This window comes from Centropristis striata, chromosome 9 (assembly GCF_030273125.1).
Source record: "Centropristis striata isolate RG_2023a ecotype Rhode Island chromosome 9, C.striata_1.0, whole genome shotgun sequence".
Classification (NCBI taxonomy): Eukaryota; Metazoa; Chordata; class Actinopteri; order Perciformes; family Serranidae; genus Centropristis; species Centropristis striata.
The window spans coordinates 3137320-3158269 of NC_081525.1; the positions used below are offsets into that span (position 1 = coordinate 3137320).

The 20950-nt window shown below is 37.5% G+C and overlaps 1 protein-coding gene across 1 annotated transcript in view; it reads right to left on the bottom strand.

Annotated features, from left to right (window-relative positions):
- The window catches only part of apc2 (APC regulator of WNT signaling pathway 2), a 50805-nt gene extending 31761 nt beyond the window's left edge, over window positions 1-19044 (bottom strand). Inside the window, exons 1-6 of the mRNA XM_059340550.1 lie at window positions 19006-19044; window positions 5348-5509; window positions 2963-3053; window positions 1381-1747; window positions 449-557; window positions 117-230 (exon numbers count right to left, since the gene is read on the bottom strand). Of these exons, the coding sequence (XP_059196533.1) occupies window positions 117-230; window positions 449-557; window positions 1381-1747; window positions 2963-3053; window positions 5348-5488 (822 nt within the window). The 5' untranslated portion in view covers window positions 5489-5509; window positions 19006-19044. The remainder of the gene's footprint in view (window positions 1-116; window positions 231-448; window positions 558-1380; window positions 1748-2962; window positions 3054-5347; window positions 5510-19005) is intronic.
- Window positions 19045-20950: the final 1906 nt, after the last annotated feature.

A 20950-nucleotide genomic window follows, 5' to 3' on the forward strand; every position in this document is an offset into this window, starting at 1 on the left:
TCAACAATGTAATTTAATTTAAAAAAAAATTGATTTTAATTGAGTTGTTGTTGAAATGATCTGATGACATCATCGATCAGCTGTTGTGGCTGAACCAATCAGCAGCCTCGTCTCACCTGCGTCCTCTGCACCATCTCGTCGCTGGTACCGAAGCGTTCCTCCATCACGGAGCGAACCTGCTGCGCCTCGAACTCCAGCTGCTGCCGGATCAGATCCATCTGCAGGGAGAACTACACACACACACACACACACACACACACACACACAGGTCAGGGGTCAGAGGTCAGGACTGATCAGTACAAGAGTTAAAGCTGATTTTCTACGAGCTACTGTAATCTGGAGCAGAAGAACTTGATTTGTTTTTTAAAGCAGCAAATAATTTGGAAGTCTGTTTATATTTTTAGTCCACGTTCAAACTTTCCTAAATGTAATAAATGTGTGTTCTCACCGTGTCGATGCGCGGCAGCTGAGCCAGTCTCTGAGTCAGAGCCTCCAGCTGGCTGAAGTACCAGCAGCGCTCCCGCTCCTCACGGTCGATCTCCCCCAGCAGGAGGTTCCTAAGGGAGGACACAGGGAGAGATAATCACTGTTAGCATCAGGGTTAGCATCACTGTTAGCATCAGCATTAGCGTCACTGTTAGTGTCACTGTTAGCATCACTGTTAGTGTCACTGTTAGCATCACTGTTAGCATCAAGGTTAGCGTCACTGTTAGTGTCACTGTTAGCATCAAGGTTAGCATCACTGTTAGTGTCACTGTTAGTTATCCCAAAAAATTGCAAAATTAGTCATCTCAATTGGATGTATTTACCTAAAATTTTTTTTTTATGCAAAAAAAACCCCGAATATCAACACAAATACTGTTGGGTTGTTTTAGTAAGATATGTCATTCAAAAAAACATTAATTTTTATTGTTCTGTGCAGGGAAAATTAACCAAATGTTTATTATTTCTAATTAAAAGAACTGCTTTTATTTGTCTTTGCAAACGTACTCTTCATTTATACTTTACTTAAGTTCATTTTTTTAATATTTTTTGTTATTATAGGTTAGTTTTATTATCTGTTAACATGCTTAATGTCATTACCACTATTTTACTTACATATATAAATTTATATTTAATATAATTCACAATTAACCATCAACACATTTTTTCATGCACTGATGGAAAAACTTAAATAACTTATCTTAATACTAATATGTATTATATGAATTGCTTATAATAATTTATGAAAAAACATTATATATTATATATATATAATTCTTTATGTAATTAACATTAAAATATTCATATTATTGCTGTAAATTGAGCTCCTTTAATAAAATAAACCTTTCAAAATAAATGAATAGTTACTGATCGTGTTATTCTGTGTGTTCTCCTCACCTCTCCTTGTAGAGCTCCTCCTGGTGGTGGTCGCTCATCCGTCCGTCGGCGCCGCTGATCACCGCCGTCTTTGGCGGCGCTCCGTCCAGGAAGTGATGCGGCAGCATGACGGCGGCGGAGACGTCGCCGCTGGACGCGGCGCTCAGACGGGACGCAGACCTCAGCGGACTCCTCGCCCTGCTGACCGCCGAGGAGGAGGAGCAGGAGGAGGGGGGCAGGGCCAGCCGCTCGTCTAGCTCCGCCCCTCCGCCGCCACCAGGCCCCGCCCCTCCCGTTAGCCCCGCCCCTCCCAGGCTGTCCGTCAGCAGCCGCAGGTTGTGAGGTTGGTGCTTCAGTTCGTAGTAGTTGGTGAGATCCATGTGGAGCTCTGAGGAGGAGCAGCAATCAGTTAATAATCAATAATCAATCAATCAATAAATAATCAATCAATCAATCAATCAATCTGTGAATCATTTTCCCTACTACTACTCCATTCCTTCCCTCATTTCCTCTTCCCTTGCCTTCTTGCCCTCTTCTCTCCTTCCTTTCCACCCTTCAGTCCTTGCTTTCCTTCTTTCCTACCTTCTTCCTTCTCTCCTTTCCTTCTTCCCGTTTTTCTTTCTTCCTTTTGTAACCTCCTTCCCTTTTTTCTTACCTACTTCCTCTCTTCCTTTTCTTTCATTCACTACAGTCATTTTTCTTCTTCCTGTCCTTCCTGTATTCTTTCCTTTCTTTCTTTCTTTCTTTCTTTCCTTTCCTTTGATGCTTTCCTTCTTCCTCCCATTTCTTTCTCCCTCTTCCTTCCTTCCTTTCCTTCCTTCCCTCCTCCTTCTTCAGCCATTTCCTTCTTCCTTCTTTCTTTCCATCTTTACCTTCTACTTTCCTTTTTGCCTGCTTCATCTCTTCCTTCTGTCCTCCTACCTTTTTTCTTGCCTACTTCCTTTCCGTCTTCATCTCTTTCCTTTCCCTTTGTACTTCCTTCCCTTCTTCCGTCTTTCCATCCCTTATTCTACCTTCTTTCCTTCCTATTTTCCTCCCTCTCTTTATTAATTTCTTCCATTTTTCCTTTCATTTCCCTCTTTCCATCCTTCAGTTCCTCCTTTCTTACCTCCTCCTTCCCTTCCCTCCGTCCTCTTCTCCTTCCCTTTTCTTTTTTCCTTCCTTCCCTCCGTTCTTCCCTCCTCCTCTCCTCCTTCCTTCCTTCCTTCCTTCCCTCCCTCCTCTCCTCCTTCCCTTTCCCTTCTTCCTTCCTTCCTTCCCTCTCTCCTCTCCTCCTTCATGTCTCCAGACAGACTCGTGTCCTGTTGTGTTTATTAATCAGATTCTGTCGTTTATTAAAATCAGCTGTTTACTGTAAACTGAACTGAATCTAATTAAAGTGAATCAGCTGTTTAATTGGATCTTAACGAGGCAGAAACAGCTGCAGCCAATCAGGTTAACCAATGGAGTCGTTAATGTGTCTGTGGAAGCTGATTGGTCCCAGCGGAGACGTTAAAGGAGCAGTACAACACTTTACACTGAAACCTTTAAATATAATAAATAGATATAATAAAGATAATAAATAGATATAATAAATAAAGATAATAAATAAATATAATAAAACCTTTGAGCTGGTGCAGCACATCGCTCCTCCCTGACGACGCCAGCGTTCCCGCCTCCTGCTCCAGTTTACTCTGCAGCTGCTTCAGCACCTCCTGCAGCACCACAGAAGAAGAAAAGACCGACTTAAAGACAGGAAACAACCTGAGATGCCAAAATAAAAGCTCCAGTTTGAAACCTCATGAAAGCCGTTAACTGTTTTTAACAGTTTGTCCTCTCATATGAAGTCATGGGGGTTATTTCTTAATTTCACGGCTCAGTTTGATATAAATCATATTTCTGTCAAGAATAAATACTAATTTATTTCTTTACGTATTAGTCAGACTGTTTAGATGATATTCACTAAAAAAGATTTTAAAAAATCTTAAAATGAGTAAAAAACAAATAGATTTACAGTCATCAAAAATGATTAGACCACCCTTTTTCTTCAATTGTTTTGTTCATTTTAATGCCTGGTACAACTAAAGGTACATTTGTTTGGAAAAATATAATGATAACAACAAAAATAGCTGATAAGAGTTTAATTTAAGAGCTGATATCTAGACATTTAACATGGTTTTCATAATAATAACCAAAATCATGATCAAGAAAACCACGGAAAACGCCTAGATATCAGCTCTAAATTACACTTAAAATGAACAAGAAACTGAAGAAAACATTGGTTATGTAATATTTTTTTCCGTGACTGTAAGTCAATTTGGTTTTTATTTATGTAAAGATTTTTTTTTTTAAATCTGTCTTAGCTTTGCGTGCACAAACAACAAAAATAAGGAAAAATAAATTTAAAAAAGATCTGTTCCTGAACATTAACCTGTCATGTAAATAATATCAGAATGATCTTTATAAACCCACCATGTGTTATTTGTCTGGTTGTGTAAAATGTAAAATCTTCCTGCAGAACATAAAACGCTTCAAATGAAATGAGAATCAGAGCTGAACGTGTCCTGTGTGTCTGTTTCCTCTCTGCTGTGGACAGATTTCACTCAAACTGAGAAAAACAGAGAAATGTCCTTGTTCCTGCAGGTTTGATCTCAAAAATAAAACAAATGGAGTAAAATGTCCCGTGGTTCCTTTCAGATCAAAACTCCAAAAGAAATGAGAGAAAAAAAGGAAAAAAAGGATAAAAAAAAAAGATATAAAATCCAATAAAACGGGTCAAATCCACCAACAGCAGATCAAATAAAAAGTATTCCTTCAGACGAGTTTCCTCCTGATCAGACGGACGACAGAGACAAAAGCGCCCCCGTCCTCCAACCTGTCGCCCTGACCCGTCCCCTGGTCCTACAGACAGACAGACAGACAGACAGACAGACAGACAGACAGACAGGTGTGTGTGTGTGTGTGTCCTGCTGTCTGTCTGTCTCACCTGCTGCAGGTGAATCCAGCTGCTGTTTGTGTGTCGACGTCCTGATTGTGATGAAGCAGCTGAACTCTGATAATCTGTCAGCATCTGGACACGTGAGTCTGTGTGTGTGTGTGTGTGTGTGTGTGTGTGTGTGTGTGTGCAGATGATGGGATTTATGCAGCACGTTTCGAGTCTTAACCTCATTTTTCTCTCGTCGATTATTTTCATACAAATGTAGTTCAGATCAGATTTTCATTTTATTTTCAAGCAGAAACTAGAGAGAGTTAAAATGTTTTTAAAATGAACAGACTTCAATATGTTTTGATTTTTGTTCTTTAGAGTTAAAGGGTGAGTTGAAAATGTTTTTTTTCACACATTTTTAAAAATGTATTTTTATGCGCATAAAAACGAAGAAGTCATTGTTTATTTATTTATAAACAAATATATTTGACAGAACGGCAATCATCTAATCTGAAATCAACATACATTTATATATGTTTTATATATAATTAAATTATATATTAAAATATATTTACATTATATTATATTATATTTTATTATGACATTTATATAATGTATTATTTTATTATTTATTTTTATCATATATATTTTTATATTGATCTTATATTATAATATATAATTAACTCAATTAATTAACTTCTACAGTGTACATTAAATAAAGGACCATACCAGGGTTTATCTTTTTCAATTTTTTTCAATTATTTTCAATTTTTCCATTTTTTTTTTCATTTAAAAAAAAATTATATATTTTTTTTCTTTTTTTTCCATTTTTTTTCAAACTCTTTACATTTTTCCAGATTTTCTCGATTTTTTCAATTTAGATTTAATTTACAATGTATTTAAAGGCTCCTGAAATGATTCGTCATGGACAAAAATATTTCTGGGCAACAAATGAATAATTAAAAGCCTAAAAATGATCAGTTACAGGTTCTATGGGTTATTTTCCTCATTCCTCTGTGTTAATATCTAATAACCCTGATATTATTATTATTTATAATAATGGAGCCGTGTTGTCAGACTGACCTTCATGCCGGTGGTCTCTGTCTCCAGCTTGTTCAGGTGGTTGGAGTTGTCCTCCAGCTCCCTCCTCAGGTGGGAGTTCTCCTTACGGAGCGCCTCCACCTGGTGGGCCAGCTGGTCGTAGGAAGCCACGGCGTTGGCCATCTTCACGCTCTGCAGCGCCCCCTGCAGGAGGAGCAGGAGGAGGAGGAAGAGGAGGAGGAGGAGGAGCAGGAGGAGGAGCAGGAAGAGGAGGAGAGCGTTAGTTTTTATTAACCCGCTTCACATTCACACAGTTTGACTTTCTCACAGGAAGCAAAGCTCACGACATGTTGGGGATTTCTGACACAGATTATTTTTTACACTCGGTGGAAAGAACAATAGACACAACAGCTGCAGATGCATCTAAATAACAAACTACAAATACGAAACATAATAATCTCTTGGAGTTCAGCCGATGGATGATGTCATTGAGTCCAATATTGTGATTTAGCTGTGTTACTACAGGATATAAAGTTGGCGGTTTTTGGTTCATGGGGGCTGATTACTAGCCTGGTTTACCCATGATGCCTTGCACGCTCGATTTCATTTTGATCTGCAAGGCAGTCTGGTTACTGTAGCAGTTTCTTAGCCCTGTTTTAGGATCCAATCACAGAGCGGGGAGGGACAGCAAAACGATGATGCGTACTATTGGACAGATGGAAGCTTGTAGTTTTGTAGTTTTCTTACGGATCCAACATGGCTGCAGCAGACGCCAAGCTCTCTTTGGATCTAGCTGTAGACAGTTCTAGATAGTTCAGAGCGAAAGTTGATTTTAAAAGAAGAACAACGTTTGACTTTACACTCCTGTTTCACCACCAAAAAGGATGTTTTAGCCTTTAGCTTCCAACAGGATTTGCCCAGAGACCCCCAGCAGCTCGTCTATTGACCATAAAATCAGTGGATGTGTGTGGTTGAATGACATGAGGGGGGATAAGGAGTAAAAATAAAGAATCTTGCAGAAAGAGAGAACTGGAGAAGCAAAGCAGCAAGCAACACACACACACACACACACACTGAGCTGAAACTACAGAGCAGCCAGAGTCAAAACATGCTGCAGAAAAACGTTGCAGAAGCAGAATTGAGCATTTTAGTCTCAAAGTAGAGATGGGCTAGTCCGGCTATGTAAACATCAATTTCTGTCGCTCTACATACGTCATCTGGTATAACTGATCTGATTGGCTAAGAGCTACCTACAGACGTTTATGATTGACATTCGTATCGCCAAAATAAACGTCTCCGGAGGATTGTAAACCACACCTCCTCTACAGAGAAATGAATGGAGGGTTTCCAGACTAATCTCTTTTGTTATATAGTCTGGTGTTAGCAGGGCTAGCTGATTAATGCATTTGTATGCAGATTGGTTCTCATAATGAGTCGGGGCCATTCAACCCAGACCTGCACATCTAATAGAGGGGAAAAGTTTCCTCAGGAAAGACCCGTGAGGAGGTGAGGAGGTGATGGACTGTGAATCAGCTCAAAAGTGCAACAAATAAAAGTAAAAGTCATGAATATCTGACATTAAGATGTTCAGAAATATCCAGAAGAAAACTGAAAATGACAGTTTTCTAACCTACAATGTTGCTCACATTTTTAAACAGACATGAAACAAGACTTTTTTGTCTTATGACACTAATATTTAGTCGTTCTGTTGGACTCCTGCACCTCGATCCCCGTAGACTTCTATGATAAAATGACAAACTTTTTACAGCGGAGACAAACATCTTTAACAAACACTTTCCACCAAACCGCTTTCAGAAAACTTCCATTTATAGACGGTTACCCAAAGTTTCTGTGTTTTATTCTTTCAAAACATAAACGTTGCCTGGTTTACTCTGATCACAACCAGACAGAAACAAGAGAGTTTGTGTCTCCTCATTTCATCTCCTCATCTCATCTCCTTGTCTCCTCACCTAATCTCCTCATTTCCTCATATCGTCTCCTTGTCTCCTCATCTCACCTCCTCATCTCATTTCTCCTCATTTCTCCTCATCTCATCTCCTCGTCTCCTCATCTCATCTCACCTCCTCATCTCACCTCCTCGTCTCCTCATCTCATCTCTCCTCCTCGTTTGCTCATCTCCTCTCCTCATCTCTCCTCGTTTCATCTCCTCATCTCATCTCCTCTCCTCTCCTTGTCTCCTCATCTCATCTCCTCTCCTCATCTCATCTCCTTGTCTCCTCACCTAATCTCCTCGTTTCCTCATCTCTTCTCCTTGTCTCCTCATCTCATCCTCATCTCACCTCATCATCTCACCTCATCTCATTTCTCCTCATTACTCCTCATCTCATCTCCTTGTCTCCTAGTCTCATCTCTCCTCCTCGTCTCCTCATCTCATCTCATCTCATCTCACCTAATCTCTCCTCCTCGTCTCCTCATCTCATCTCCTTGTCTCCTCATCTCATCTCCTCTCCTTGTCTCCTCATCTCATCTCCTTTCTTTGTCTCCTCATCTCATCTCCTCTCCTCATCTCTCCTCATTTCATCTCCTCGTCTCCTCATCTCATCTCCTTGTCTCATCTGATTTTTTGTTTATTATCTGTTGCATCGACTCCTCCGCTCACATCTCAGAGGGGAGGACTGAGGAGGGATGAGAGGAAGCGAGGAAAGGAAATGAGGCTGCACAAAATGAGGAATGAGAGGAGGTGATCTCCTGCTCCTGCTCCTCCTGGCAGCAGATGGCTCTCCTCCTCCTCCTCCTCCTCTGTTTTCCGTCTGTTAGATAACGTCGTGTTATAAAATGTTGTTATGTCAGTTTGTCCGCCGGCTGTTTTCTGATCCTGAATCAGCCTGAAAACTCTCGTTACGCTTCGTCTGTTTTCATCTTCCTGCAGAGAATCAGATTTCCATCTAGTTTATTATAAATTAGTTTATTTAACCTCTGGAGAAACATCATAATATTTAAATTAATCTCTGATTATTTCCTCGTGTTGTTTCTCTGATGGATTTTTCTGTGTTGCACGTTTTTAATTTGCACCCGATAATAAAGTTACACAACATTATTGATCGATGGAGTCACGAGGACACGAGCTGCAGAGACACACAGAGAATGAATGTGGAAAATAATAAGAACATTGATGTGGCAATATTAAAACATGAAGAGGAATAAATAAAATATTAGATGAATGAAGAAACAGACCAATAATAAAATGTTCAATAATAATTATTAGCATTTTTAAAATGTATTTTCAAATTATTTTTTATTCGTTTTTATATTTCCAAATGTATTATTTTTATTCCTCATTTCCATTTAATTTATTATATTTTTGGTATTGATTATTTTTTTTCCAAATATTTTTTAAACATTTTATAATTTATTGATTTATTAATTTATTTTCATTATATTCTTGCCTATTCTTAAATTTTACTTTTTTATATATATATATATATATATATATATATATCCACATTTCCTTCTTTTATTCTAAACTTATTTGATACATTCATAATTATATTCCAACATTTTATAATTTACTGATTCATTCTTGTATTTATTCCTTATTTTGTTTCCATTTTATTTAGTTTTCTATTTTTTTAATTTAATTTATTTTAGATAAAAAAAAATGTATCTACCTAATAAACTTCAGGTTCTATTTCTTGTCCTTCATCACTTTCACAATATAAAAAAAATCTGGTATTAAATTAAAAATAAACAGCAGGAATTATTCCAGTTTAGTTGATATTTATTCAAACACCTAAAAACAACAACAACTGGGAACTTTTCTTTAAACTAAAACCAACATCTGTCCTGAAACCAACAGAATAATCAGCCAGTCGCTGCAGAAATGTCTCGCTGCTCGGCTGCAGTGATGGCGAGCTGCCCCAGGGGATTCTGGGTAATAAGAGCCGGCTGGTTTAATGGACTGATCAGGTTTCAGACTGCAGAGACTCAATCAGCTCGTTGTTCCATCAAAACGGCAGATTTATAAAATAATATGATCATATTTTAACACGATGCAGCTTTTAAAAGTTCAATCAGTGATTTCTGAACACATTAATTTATAATCTAAACAGTTTTCTATTTTAACATGAATCATTTTGATCGTCTGGATCAGTTCCAAACCGTTTTGTATCTGAGAGTTATTTACACTCCTGAATATGTAAACATGATCAGATTAATGTTGTGATGGATCAGATTCACTCTGTGATCAGCAGCTTTAACTTCTGTCTTTATCTGTTTATTGTCTTTTCTCTGCTGAAGCAGTTTGCCTCCTCAATATATCATTATAATAAATAATAATAATAAAAATAATAATAAGAATTATTATAGTTATTATTATTATTATTATTATTATTATTATGTATTTTTATGATCATTTTTGTTATTATTTTCTATATTTTGTCTTTTTATCATTACTATTATATTATTTTTTGTATTATTATTATAATTATTATTATAAACATTATTATTATAGCATCACTTGTATTGTATTATTATCTTCATGTATTTTATTCATTGTTATTTTAATTATTTTTTATAAATATAATTTTATTATCATCATCATTATTCTTTTATTATTATTTTTGAGTTTTTTCTAATTATTATTATTATTATTATTATTATTATATATAATCCTTTCATTATTTATAAAATTATTATTATGACCAGTTATTATATTTCATGGTCACATCTACGAGGTTTGTCACTACAGAAGAAGAAGAAATGTGTGTGAAGGTCGACTTCAAACTGCAGAGCTCAGCACAGTGTGTGTGTGTGTGTGTGTGTGTGTGTGTGTGTGTGTGTGTGTGTGTGTGTGTGTGTCTCCACGGAGGCAGAAAGAGACATCACTTGATGTAAATGTGTCACCATGGCGATAGTGGTGATTCAGGGGGGGATGGGAGACAGTTACCGTGGAAACACAGGACATCAATATATATGTCACACACACACACACACACACACACACACACACACACACACACACACACACACACACACACACACACACACGCTGCAGGAGGCGTGGGAGCTCCCTGGAGGAATAAACGAATCAGACAGAGACATAAAACGACCGTTAATGGAGCCCGTTAACGGCACGCAGTTGCCACGGCAACGGGCCGATCTGATGCGCATGACCCCGATATGAGACGAAGATGAGAAGAAGAGATGAAGAGATGAAGAGATGAAGAGATGAAGGGATGAGACAGGAAGAGGAGAGGAGAAACAGGCTCTCTGCCCTGAATATACATGCAGTACTTTTTCACTTTAAGCAAGTATTTCCGTTTACTAATCCTGTATACTTGTACTGCAGTACAGCTAATAAATATTCACCTGATCTGCTGCACACACTGCAGGTGCAGAGGAAACTCCCCGAGACAATAAAAGCACTTCCTGTGACAGTCACTGGAAGCCTCGAGTGTTTGATCAGCTGATCAGATTAAACAAACTGAGTCAGATTAAAGTCTGAACAGAGAACGATCTCACCTCAGAACACACAAATACACAAACAGTCATGGAAAATAAATGATTAGATAGTTGTTTTCTTCAGTTTCTTGTTCATTTTAATGCCTGGTACAACTAAAGGTGCATCTGTTTGGACAAATATAATGATAACAACAAAAATAGCTGATAAGAGTTTAATGCACTTTATCAGAAGCTGTTGGGACAGAAATCCTGCTGTTTTTCTCATGAACTACAAATGTGTTATTGTGTCCTCTTGTGTGTGAATCTTTGTGCATCCTGGGGACCCTAAACAGTCTGTGAGCTGCATAAAGTGGGTCTGACTGGAAAGCTGAGACTCTTGTGGATTCAATGAGCCCAATTTTATTCAATCTCTATATCTTGTCGGGAAGGAGGTGAAATAAAACTCCAAAGTTGGGCAAAATTTTCACAAAGGAAAATCAGACATGCCCACTTTATGCTTGTTCTTTGCATTAAGTATACATGTGTTTAAACAGTCTGTGAGCTGCATAAATTGTGAGACACAACAAGACAAAAATCTGTGTGGGACCCCTGGCTGCTTTTTTCTGTTTCATATGATGCTTTATTAAATATTTGAGTTGTTTTTAGACGTGACATGCCCACTTTATGCACTTTATCAGAAGCTGTTTGGGGCAGAAAGCATGCAGTGTTTCTCCTGCAGTAAAATGTGTTATTGTGTCCTCTTGTGTGTGAGTCTTTGTGCATCCTGGGGTCCCTAAACAGTCTGTGAGCTGCATAAATCGGGTTTGACTCAGCTGAGACTGTAATCTAATGAATCTATTGGTACCAAACATGTCATGATACCTTGTTAGGAAGGAGGTGAAGTAATGTTCCAAAGTTTGGACACATTTTAGCCATTTTTAGCCAAAGATGTCTTTACAGACATGCCCACTTTATGCAAATCTCATGCAGTTTGGGCAGGAATCCTGCAGTTTTTCTCATGAACTACAAATGTGTTATTGTGTCCTCTTGTGTGTAAATCTTACATCTCTTAAATAATTCATTTTGACAGCTGCATCTCTCTGTAGATACTGATAATAAACTGTATGACTTAATTTATGTGTTTATTATTATTTCCCAGCTGTTCTCTCTTCATTAAGTCAGATTTTCTCTTAATAAATGACGTTTTAAACGCTGCGTTCTGTCTCTGAACAAAGAGAGTCGATCACTCCTCCCCCACATCCTCCCTGTGGGGACCGTCTGGTTACCGCGGCAACCGCATCCTCCAGGCAGAGAGAGGAGAAAATGGCGTCGGATTGGCAGAGAGAACAGCAAAGAGCCGAGTCGGGAGGTTTTTTTACTCTTTTACTGAACATTAAAACCAGGATTTAATCTGTTGTGTCAGACTGAGAGGAGAGGAAGTCCCCGAGACAATAAAAGCACTTCCTCTATTAATGATACAAGAAAACCATAAAGTAGAGCCACACAGTCTGATTCTCTTCTTCTGAGGTTGTTGCTGCAGTTTATTTCCACATCGTCCTGCTGACACAAACACTCACTGCAGCACCAAACGTGGACAAAATCGTCCCCAACAAATGAACCATTTCCTCCTTTTTGTTTGATAAAAACTACAGCAAACAGCTGATTTTGAGGGAACTATTGAAGATGCAACTAACGATTATATAAAGTGGTCTATAAAATGTCAGAACAGGGTGAAAAATATGGAAATGTGTTTCCTGAAGCCAGAGATGACGTATTTTATCCAGAACTGTTCAGAAGATTCTCAGTTTACTGTCACAGAGAGACAAAAAAGAAGAAACCAGAAAATATTCACATTTCAGAAGCTGAAATCAGAGAATTTGGAGATTTTTTTCGTATGAAAATGACTCAAAAGGTCAAAGAGGAGGAGGAGGATGATGCTTCATACACAACAACAAACTGTCGTCACAATGTGAGTCACACAGTGTTGTTGTTGTTGTTGTTGTTGTTGTTGCTGCGTCTATCTCTGAGACTTCTGCAGGTCGACAGATCGTGTTTTAACGTAATGAGACGTCACACAGCAGCTTTACATAGAAAGCAGAACTATTCCAACTCCTAGAAACAGCTGAAGGGAAAAGTTGCTGTGCATTCTAGTAAACAAACTATCAACGAGTCAGTCAGCCAGAAACAGATTCAGTTACATAACACGTCATGTTAATGTGGATATAAAGTGTCAGAAACAGCAGGACGTCCCTCTGCATCCCGTTGAGTTTTACAGTCTGTAAACCAAATCTGCATCATTTATTAATTTATGGAAGTTGAAATATGGTCGAGTGCAATATCCAAAATGACAGAAGGTGCAAAATTCAATAAAATCTCACTGTGAATGAGTTATTGTGGAGCTGCAGACTGGAGAGAAAATCTTTGTCTGCTTCTGGCTCAGAATGATGAGGCAAAAACAGTGATTTCCTCCAATAGTGCGGCTCAAATATAAGTCAGAATCACAATAAGAAGTGTTTTTTTTCCAAATCTTGCAGCTTCTCTTGATATTTTGACCCACAATCCTCTGCAGCTGCATGAAGTAGCTCCCACTGAATGAACGCTGCATGTTACAGTTCATCAGGTCTGTATATAATATTTGTCCCAATAATAATCAAAATAAACAACATTATCATCATTTTAAGACCATGTAATGCTGCTGATATAATGATGATATAAAAGGATAAACAGCAGAAAACTTCTAACAGTGAGAAAAAAAGACCAGAAACGACAGTAAAACGTTTCTCTGCATGTGTTTTCTGTTCTTTAGGCTCAGGAGCTCTGAAATAAAGTTTAAATACTGCTTATAAGTCTTATAATGATCAGAAAAACTGCTGTTTTATGACTTTATGTTGGATAAAATGTTGGGACATTCTTATATAAACACACATGTGAAACTGTTCGATATCTGAACTCTGACCTCTGGAATGTTTGTTAACAAGTCAATATTATAATGATCGTGACGGGCCAGACGCACAACTAAAAATAAAATAAAAAGTCACAAAATATATAGAAATGAGAAGTCTGTTTTCACATTCAGCAGGTTGAAACCTTCAGTCACAGACAGGATGAAAGATCGTGTTTTAACTCTATGGAGTCATATAGGGCTATTTTGTCTATTTTTGAATCATTTTCATGTCTTTTTGTGTCTTTGTGAGTAATTTGTGGTCATTTGTGTCTTTTTTGTGTCTTTTGTGGTCATTTTGTGTCTTTTTTGGTCATTTTGTGTCTTTTTTAGTCCTTTATTTGAACATAAAATTTGATTTTTAATCTTTTTTTTTTTACTTTTAAAACACTATCATGCTCAATAAAGAATATGAAATGTGGCAAATGTGAACAAAGGTGTCAAATATAACATATAAGAGGGTTCCATCCATTGTAAGATTAAACTAAAAATAAAATAAAAAGTCACAAAATATATATAAATGAGAAGCCTGTTGTGAGATTCAGCAGGTTGAAACCTTCAGTCACAGACAGGATGAAGGTCAGAGGTCAGAGGTCAGAGGAGCCTCTCTTTCCTAAAACTCGCCGTTACGTAACATCGTGACATCATCGGCGCCTCGTCGCGCTCAGAGAACGAGTCGACCCCGAGGCTCGCTGCTGAGTGAGAACGGCTGATCTGATCTGAGGTCAAAGGTCACCAGGCTAAAGAGTTAGATAACTAACTAACTCACTAGGTAACTGAAAACTAACAGCTCATTCTGGATCTGTTTATTTATAATGACATTGTGTCGAATGTGAGTTTATAAATGTGACAATAAAACTTTATTTGATTTGATTTTAGATTAATTTTACTGTGACTTTAAAACACAGAAAGGCTTAAAGAAATCAAGAATATTTAGAATTCTTTCATGAATAAATAAATAAATAAATGACTTCAACTAGGGCTGGGCGATATATCGCTATAATAAATATATCGATATATTTTTAAATGTGATATAGAATTAGACCATATCGGATATATCAATATAGTTTTTGTTTTTCTTTCTTTCTATATAAATGCTGCCCTTACTAGGGTTGTCATATTTAGTTCTTTTGTAATGTTTGTTATTCTTTTCTTAAATAAATATATTAATTTCAGAAAAAGATTGGCCTATTTTATTTCATAGGCTATTTTTATTTAAGATATTTTTTATTTCAATGTGCACTTTATGGAGCTTTGATTTTCACATAAATAAACAGTTTCAATAAAACTACTTGTGTCATATTTGACTTTGACTGAACATTTGCTCTCACTTTACGCTAAAAATATCAGGATATATATCGTATATCAATATTCAGCCTAAATATATCAGGATATGACTTTATAACTATGAATCAATAATGATTTTCCTGATGGTTTCAGTCCTAAAACAGCTGTTATTTATTTATTTATTTATTTATTTACCTGTTAAACACTCTGCAGCACAGAGACGTGTTAACATGTTAATGCTGAAAAGAGCTTTTTTTTTAAATAAAAGTTTTGCTTTATCTGGTTATAAAGTAATAAAGTCACTGATTTTAATCAGTGATCAACTGATTTTAATTTTTAATATTTGATTTTTAGATGCTTTATTCCCACTGATGCAAAATCTGATATTTTAGCAGCTTCTTTTTATGTTATTTGATCTGATTCTGAGCTATTTTTTAGGAAAATGTTATGAAATGGATCTGCACAGCGAGAAGAAAACCTTTAAAATCAGATTTAAATCCTGCAGGAACTTTAATTTAATTCAAGCCACATGTGCACTTTGCAGATTTATCTTACAGGAAACTAAAATCAATAAAAATTACATATAAATATCAGACCGGACGTTTGGTTTTCATTGAGTTTTACTGTGATTTTTTTCTCTTTTTATTGAGTTATTTGCAGTCTTACAGTCTGTAGGACTACAAAATAAATATAAAAATACGGAAAAATAAAATAAAATAATAATAATAATAATAAAAAAGACTATAACTATAATATAAAATGTGCTGTTTTTATTATGTCTATTTATTTTTATATTTCTATTTAATATTTTTAGTGAAGCAGCATGTTTCAGTTTGCTGCAGCAGCTGAATAATAAAGTTTTAAACCTCGACTCAGACTCAGTTATTGATCACCTACCTGATCACTTTGATGCACTGCAGAGAAAATAATCCATCAGTTTGTTTGTTTGTTTGTTTGTTTGTTTGCTGTCAAACATTCTGGACATGTGCTGAGACGGATCATTTCCTGCTGGTGTGTTCAGGGACAGTCAGACATCCGAACACTCAGCAGCATCAGAGGATGAATCATCAAAAAACAAAAAGTGTTTTCTGTTCAGCAGCCGAGTCTCAGATGTCTGAGTTTCAGTAAACGCATCACAGGGAGAACAAATATCTGACTGTTTGAGGTTTTGTTCTGAATAAATGCAATAAAAGCACAAACTATCAGGTTAATCAACTCCTGTAGATTAAAATTAAAACTGACTAAGAAAACACTGATATTTGAATAATGTCGACCAATAAAAGTTCATAATCAAGTAACAAATATTACAAAATATTGAGATATAAAGATGAACGTGTAAACAAGAAGGAAAGTGTTGAGTTTGTTTTCATTAAAACAGGAACTCTTATAGAAATATAATTAAATATATTAATGAATCAGAAATATAATCCAGTCTCGGAGGACAATAAAGACTTTGGAATAAATTAAATTTATAAATTAACGTGGTGCATTCAAAATTACATTCAGAAATCTCCAAATTCAATTATTGCACCGAGAAGATACAAGTTTTTAAAGCAGATTTAAAATTTGAATAGAGATTTTTTCATATATTTATATAGAGATCACGTTTGTGTTTATTCATGTTAGGTGTCAGAGTAAACAACGACACCTTTAATGTTACTCCTGCTGCTCTGTAGCTGCTGTGGAAGTCCCAGATATGTCATCATGTCTGGATTAATAATAAGATATTTATAATGTTTCATCACCTTCTGCAGGAGCTGTGTCTGGATGACTGCTGCTACATCAATAATGCATCAGTAAGAAGGCAAAATAAAGTGATTTATCTGTGATTTAATGTCAATAAATGGATCAAAAGTATGCAGAAATAACTACAATATGATGCTGGTGTGGAAAAAGTCTGAATTAATGTTTTGTCAGGTCTGATGAACACAAGAACACTGCTGTTAAAATGACTGTTTTCTGGATGCAGTCTGGGTTATTAGGGGGATGCTGTGCGGGAGATTCTCTACTTTTTTGCTGAACATGTTTCGGGGAACATGGATGGTTTTACAAAATGTAACTTTATGTAATTTCAATGAAAATGTATTTCTGTGTTTTTACTGGATCTGTAGGAATAAACACCAATATTCATCTGTAAAATACAACATAAACATAAAAACAGAAACAAAAAAGCCCCAAAAATAATTTAAACAGTAATCAGCTGAAGCCTCCCTGCAGCAGTCTGAAGACAGACATCAACATAAACCAGTGACACCAGTCCAGACTGGGACAGACCATCATAATGGACCAACAAAACCAGTATAGACTGGGACAGACCAATAAAACCAGCATAGACTGGGACAGACCATCATAATGGACCAACAAAACCAGTATAGACTGGGACAGACCAATAAAACCAGCATAGACTGGGACAGACCATCATAATGGACCAACAAAACCAGTATAGACTGGGACAGACCAATAAAACCAGCATAGACTGGGACAGACCATCATAATGGACCAACAAAACCAGTATAGACTGGGACAGACCAATAAAACGAGTATGGACTGGGACAGACCATCATAATGAACCAACAAAACTAGTCTAGACTGGGACAGACCAATAGAACCAGTATAGACTGGGACAGACCATCATAATGGACCAACAAAACCAGTATAGACTGGGACAGACCAATAAAACCAGTATAGACTGGGAAAGACCATCATAATGGACCAGCAAAACCAGTATAGACTGGGAAAGACCATCATAATGGACCAACAAAACCAGTACAGATAGAGACAGACCATCATAATGGACCAACAACCCCAGTACAGAGTGGGACAGACCAATAAAACCAGTATAGACTGGGAATGACCATCATAATGGACCAACAAACCCAGTACAGACAGACCAATAAAACCAGTACAGACTGGGACAGACCAATAAAACCAGTAGACTGGGAAAGACCATCATAATGGACCAACAAAACCAGTACCGACTGGGATAGACCAATAAAACCAGAACAGACTGGGACAGACCATCATAATGGAGCAGCAAACCCAGTACAGATAGAGACAGACCATCATAATGGACCAACAAACCCAGTACAGATAGAGACAGACCATCATAATGGACCAACAAACCCAGTACTGACTGGGACAGACCAATAAAACCAGTATAGACTGGGGCAGCCAAATAAAACCTGAACAGACTGGGACAGACCATCATAATGGACCAACAAACCCAGTACAGACTGGAACAGAACAATAAAACCATACAGACTGGAACAGACCACCAAAATGAACCAGTGAAACCAGGACAGACTGTCATAATGAACCGGTAAAACCAATAATACCAGTACAGACTGGGACAGACCATCATAATGCACCACTGAAACCAGTCCAGACTGGGACAGACCATCATAACCAACCAATGAAACCAGTACAGACTGTCATAATGAACCAGTGAAACCAATAAAACCAGTCCAGACTGGGACCGACTGGGACAGAGGAGGCGTTGGAGGCCGTAGAAACCAACAGATATTCGTGTTTGAATAAATCTCAGATTTCCATCAGAAACAAAGAACGTCTCTTATATCAGTTTCATGTGTTTATCTACATAATCAAACCATAAACCTGTTCCTGTTCTGTATTTTTACATTTGACCTCTGAAACGTGTTTTTTTTAGCTGCTGTTTTTTTTTCTGACGACATCTATGATTCATCAGCCCTCCACCCTCCAGCCTCCACCCTCCACCCGCATGAAGGAGGAGAAAGAAAATAGGACGCAGCCCCCAAAAACCCGCATGAATGATGGAGGATCACCAAGCTGCGAATTAAAATCAAATAATCTCATTAAATAAAACCTTTAAAATGAGATTTAAACCTGCACGTTTCTGGACCAGCCTCGTCCTCTGACCGGATCATCGAGCCTCTTATTGTCTTTGATTAGCAGAACCGGGACGAACCGGACCGAGCCGAGCCAAAAGGGGGGCCAGGCGGGTCCGCGTGCGTATTTAACCCGGGTTAGATTCACATGCAGAGCGGGATAAATGTGAGATAAATGATAAATAATAGGAGCAGTTCGTCCTTACCTCATGACTCCGAGCTGAGCTGAAGATCACTGAGGGAGAGATGGAGGGAGGAGGAGGAGGAGGAGGAGGAAGAGGAGGAGGGAGGAGAGGGAGGGGTGGAGGAGCTGCAGGTCTCTCCATCTCTCCTCTCTCTGATTTTTTTGAACCATATGTTTGGATCCATTTTAATCCGTTTTAATGATCCTCAGTGTCTTTATTAGGGGAGACCGGGGACGGCTGCACCGGGACGCCACGTTCTGATCAAACGACACAGATTTAATGAACAATAACCATATTATTATGATAATTGTCCAAGAAATAATCAAAATAAACTAAATTATCATCACTTTAAGACCATGTAATGCTGCTGATTTAATGATAAAAGCATAAACAGCAGTGAACTTCAAAGAAAACTGAAGAAAAGACATTCTCACTCTCTGACCTATTTATCTACATTTATTTATGTTTTAATTTCGTAACCAGCTGCAAATCCCAGGTTTCAATAAATATGTTTTAATGGACACAAATGTTTTTTTTAATGAGGAGATTTGTGATTAAAGTCAACCAGCCCAACACAGCATCGCTTGGAATAAAATACTGGGTAACGCTTTATATTAAGGTCCTTGTAATTACCATTAATTAACAAGTAATAAGGCCCTTGTAAGTCCTTACAAGATGCTTATTAACATTATTGTGTGTTTATAAGCTTATATAAGTGTTAATAATGGCATTACAGACACCCATGACCCACCCATTATGTCTTTGCCATGCCTTTATTAATCTTATTTTGTTTGCTTATTGATATTAAAATATACTTTATTTACTCATCTATTATAAGTTAACTATAAGTTAACTTTGCTTTTTGTAACTACCGGATCTAAAGCGAGAACAATGCCTTATTACTTGTTAATTAATGGTTATTAAGGACCGTATTATAAAGCGTTACCATACTGTAGTTATGAAAAAATGAAGCAACCAGCAAAAGACATAAAAATATATCATTCAGACAAGAACTCTAGTAGTCGTAGTAATTATACGACGGTAAGACAGAAGCGACTTTAGGGAGAATAAAGAATGAAAAGTTGCTGTTAATGCTGAAATATTATTGATTTTAACATTGCACATGGATGACATCAGCGGTGTGTTTCCTCAGGGGAGCATGAACCTCACTGGAGGCCCCCGGGCTACAGAACTTTATGAGCCCCACATCTACATGTCCTTGTCTTGCCTGTCTCTTTGTGTGCCGTCTACTAAGCTGCATGTTGGATATATTTGGTGTGATTTTGTTTCCTTGTATCAACATGAAAGATGTCACTGTATTGCAGCGTCATAGACAGTAAAGAAAAATCGTTGTGCTGGAGATTTACCGTGTGGCTGGCAGCAAGAAACAGATGAAAAAGGACAAATAATTTATGTTGATCACATTAACAAGCGGTCCACATATTTTGACCCACGTCAGGCTAGAGTACAGTGTTCATTTGCATTTTTAGAGGACCCCTCATGGTGGAGGCCCCGGGGCTGTAGCCCAGGTTAGCCTGTTCATTAATGCGCCCCTGTGTATCCTGCAGTGGTTTGTATTGTCAGAAATTGACGCTAACCGCTACGAGCAGTGTAGTAGGGTTGTATGCACCGGTACATTCGTGCGTGCCGGAAAATGTCAGTGTTTTATTTGATCCTTTATCCGTCTGATTTACTAGTGCTCCCTCTAGAGGAACTCTCCAGTAGCACACGTTGTACTCACGCATATATGTGAACATTTATGGTAAATGGACCTGCACTTATATAGCGCTTTTCTAGTCGCTTTGCGACCACTCAAAGCTCTTTACACTACAGACTGCGCTCATTCACCCGTTAATGTTGTAGAAAATCTTTAAAGAAAACACTTGACGAACAGATAGTATCGAATCACAGCCTTGTGCGGGATTTAATTGGCAGATAGTAAAAACATATGAAACATTACATCCAA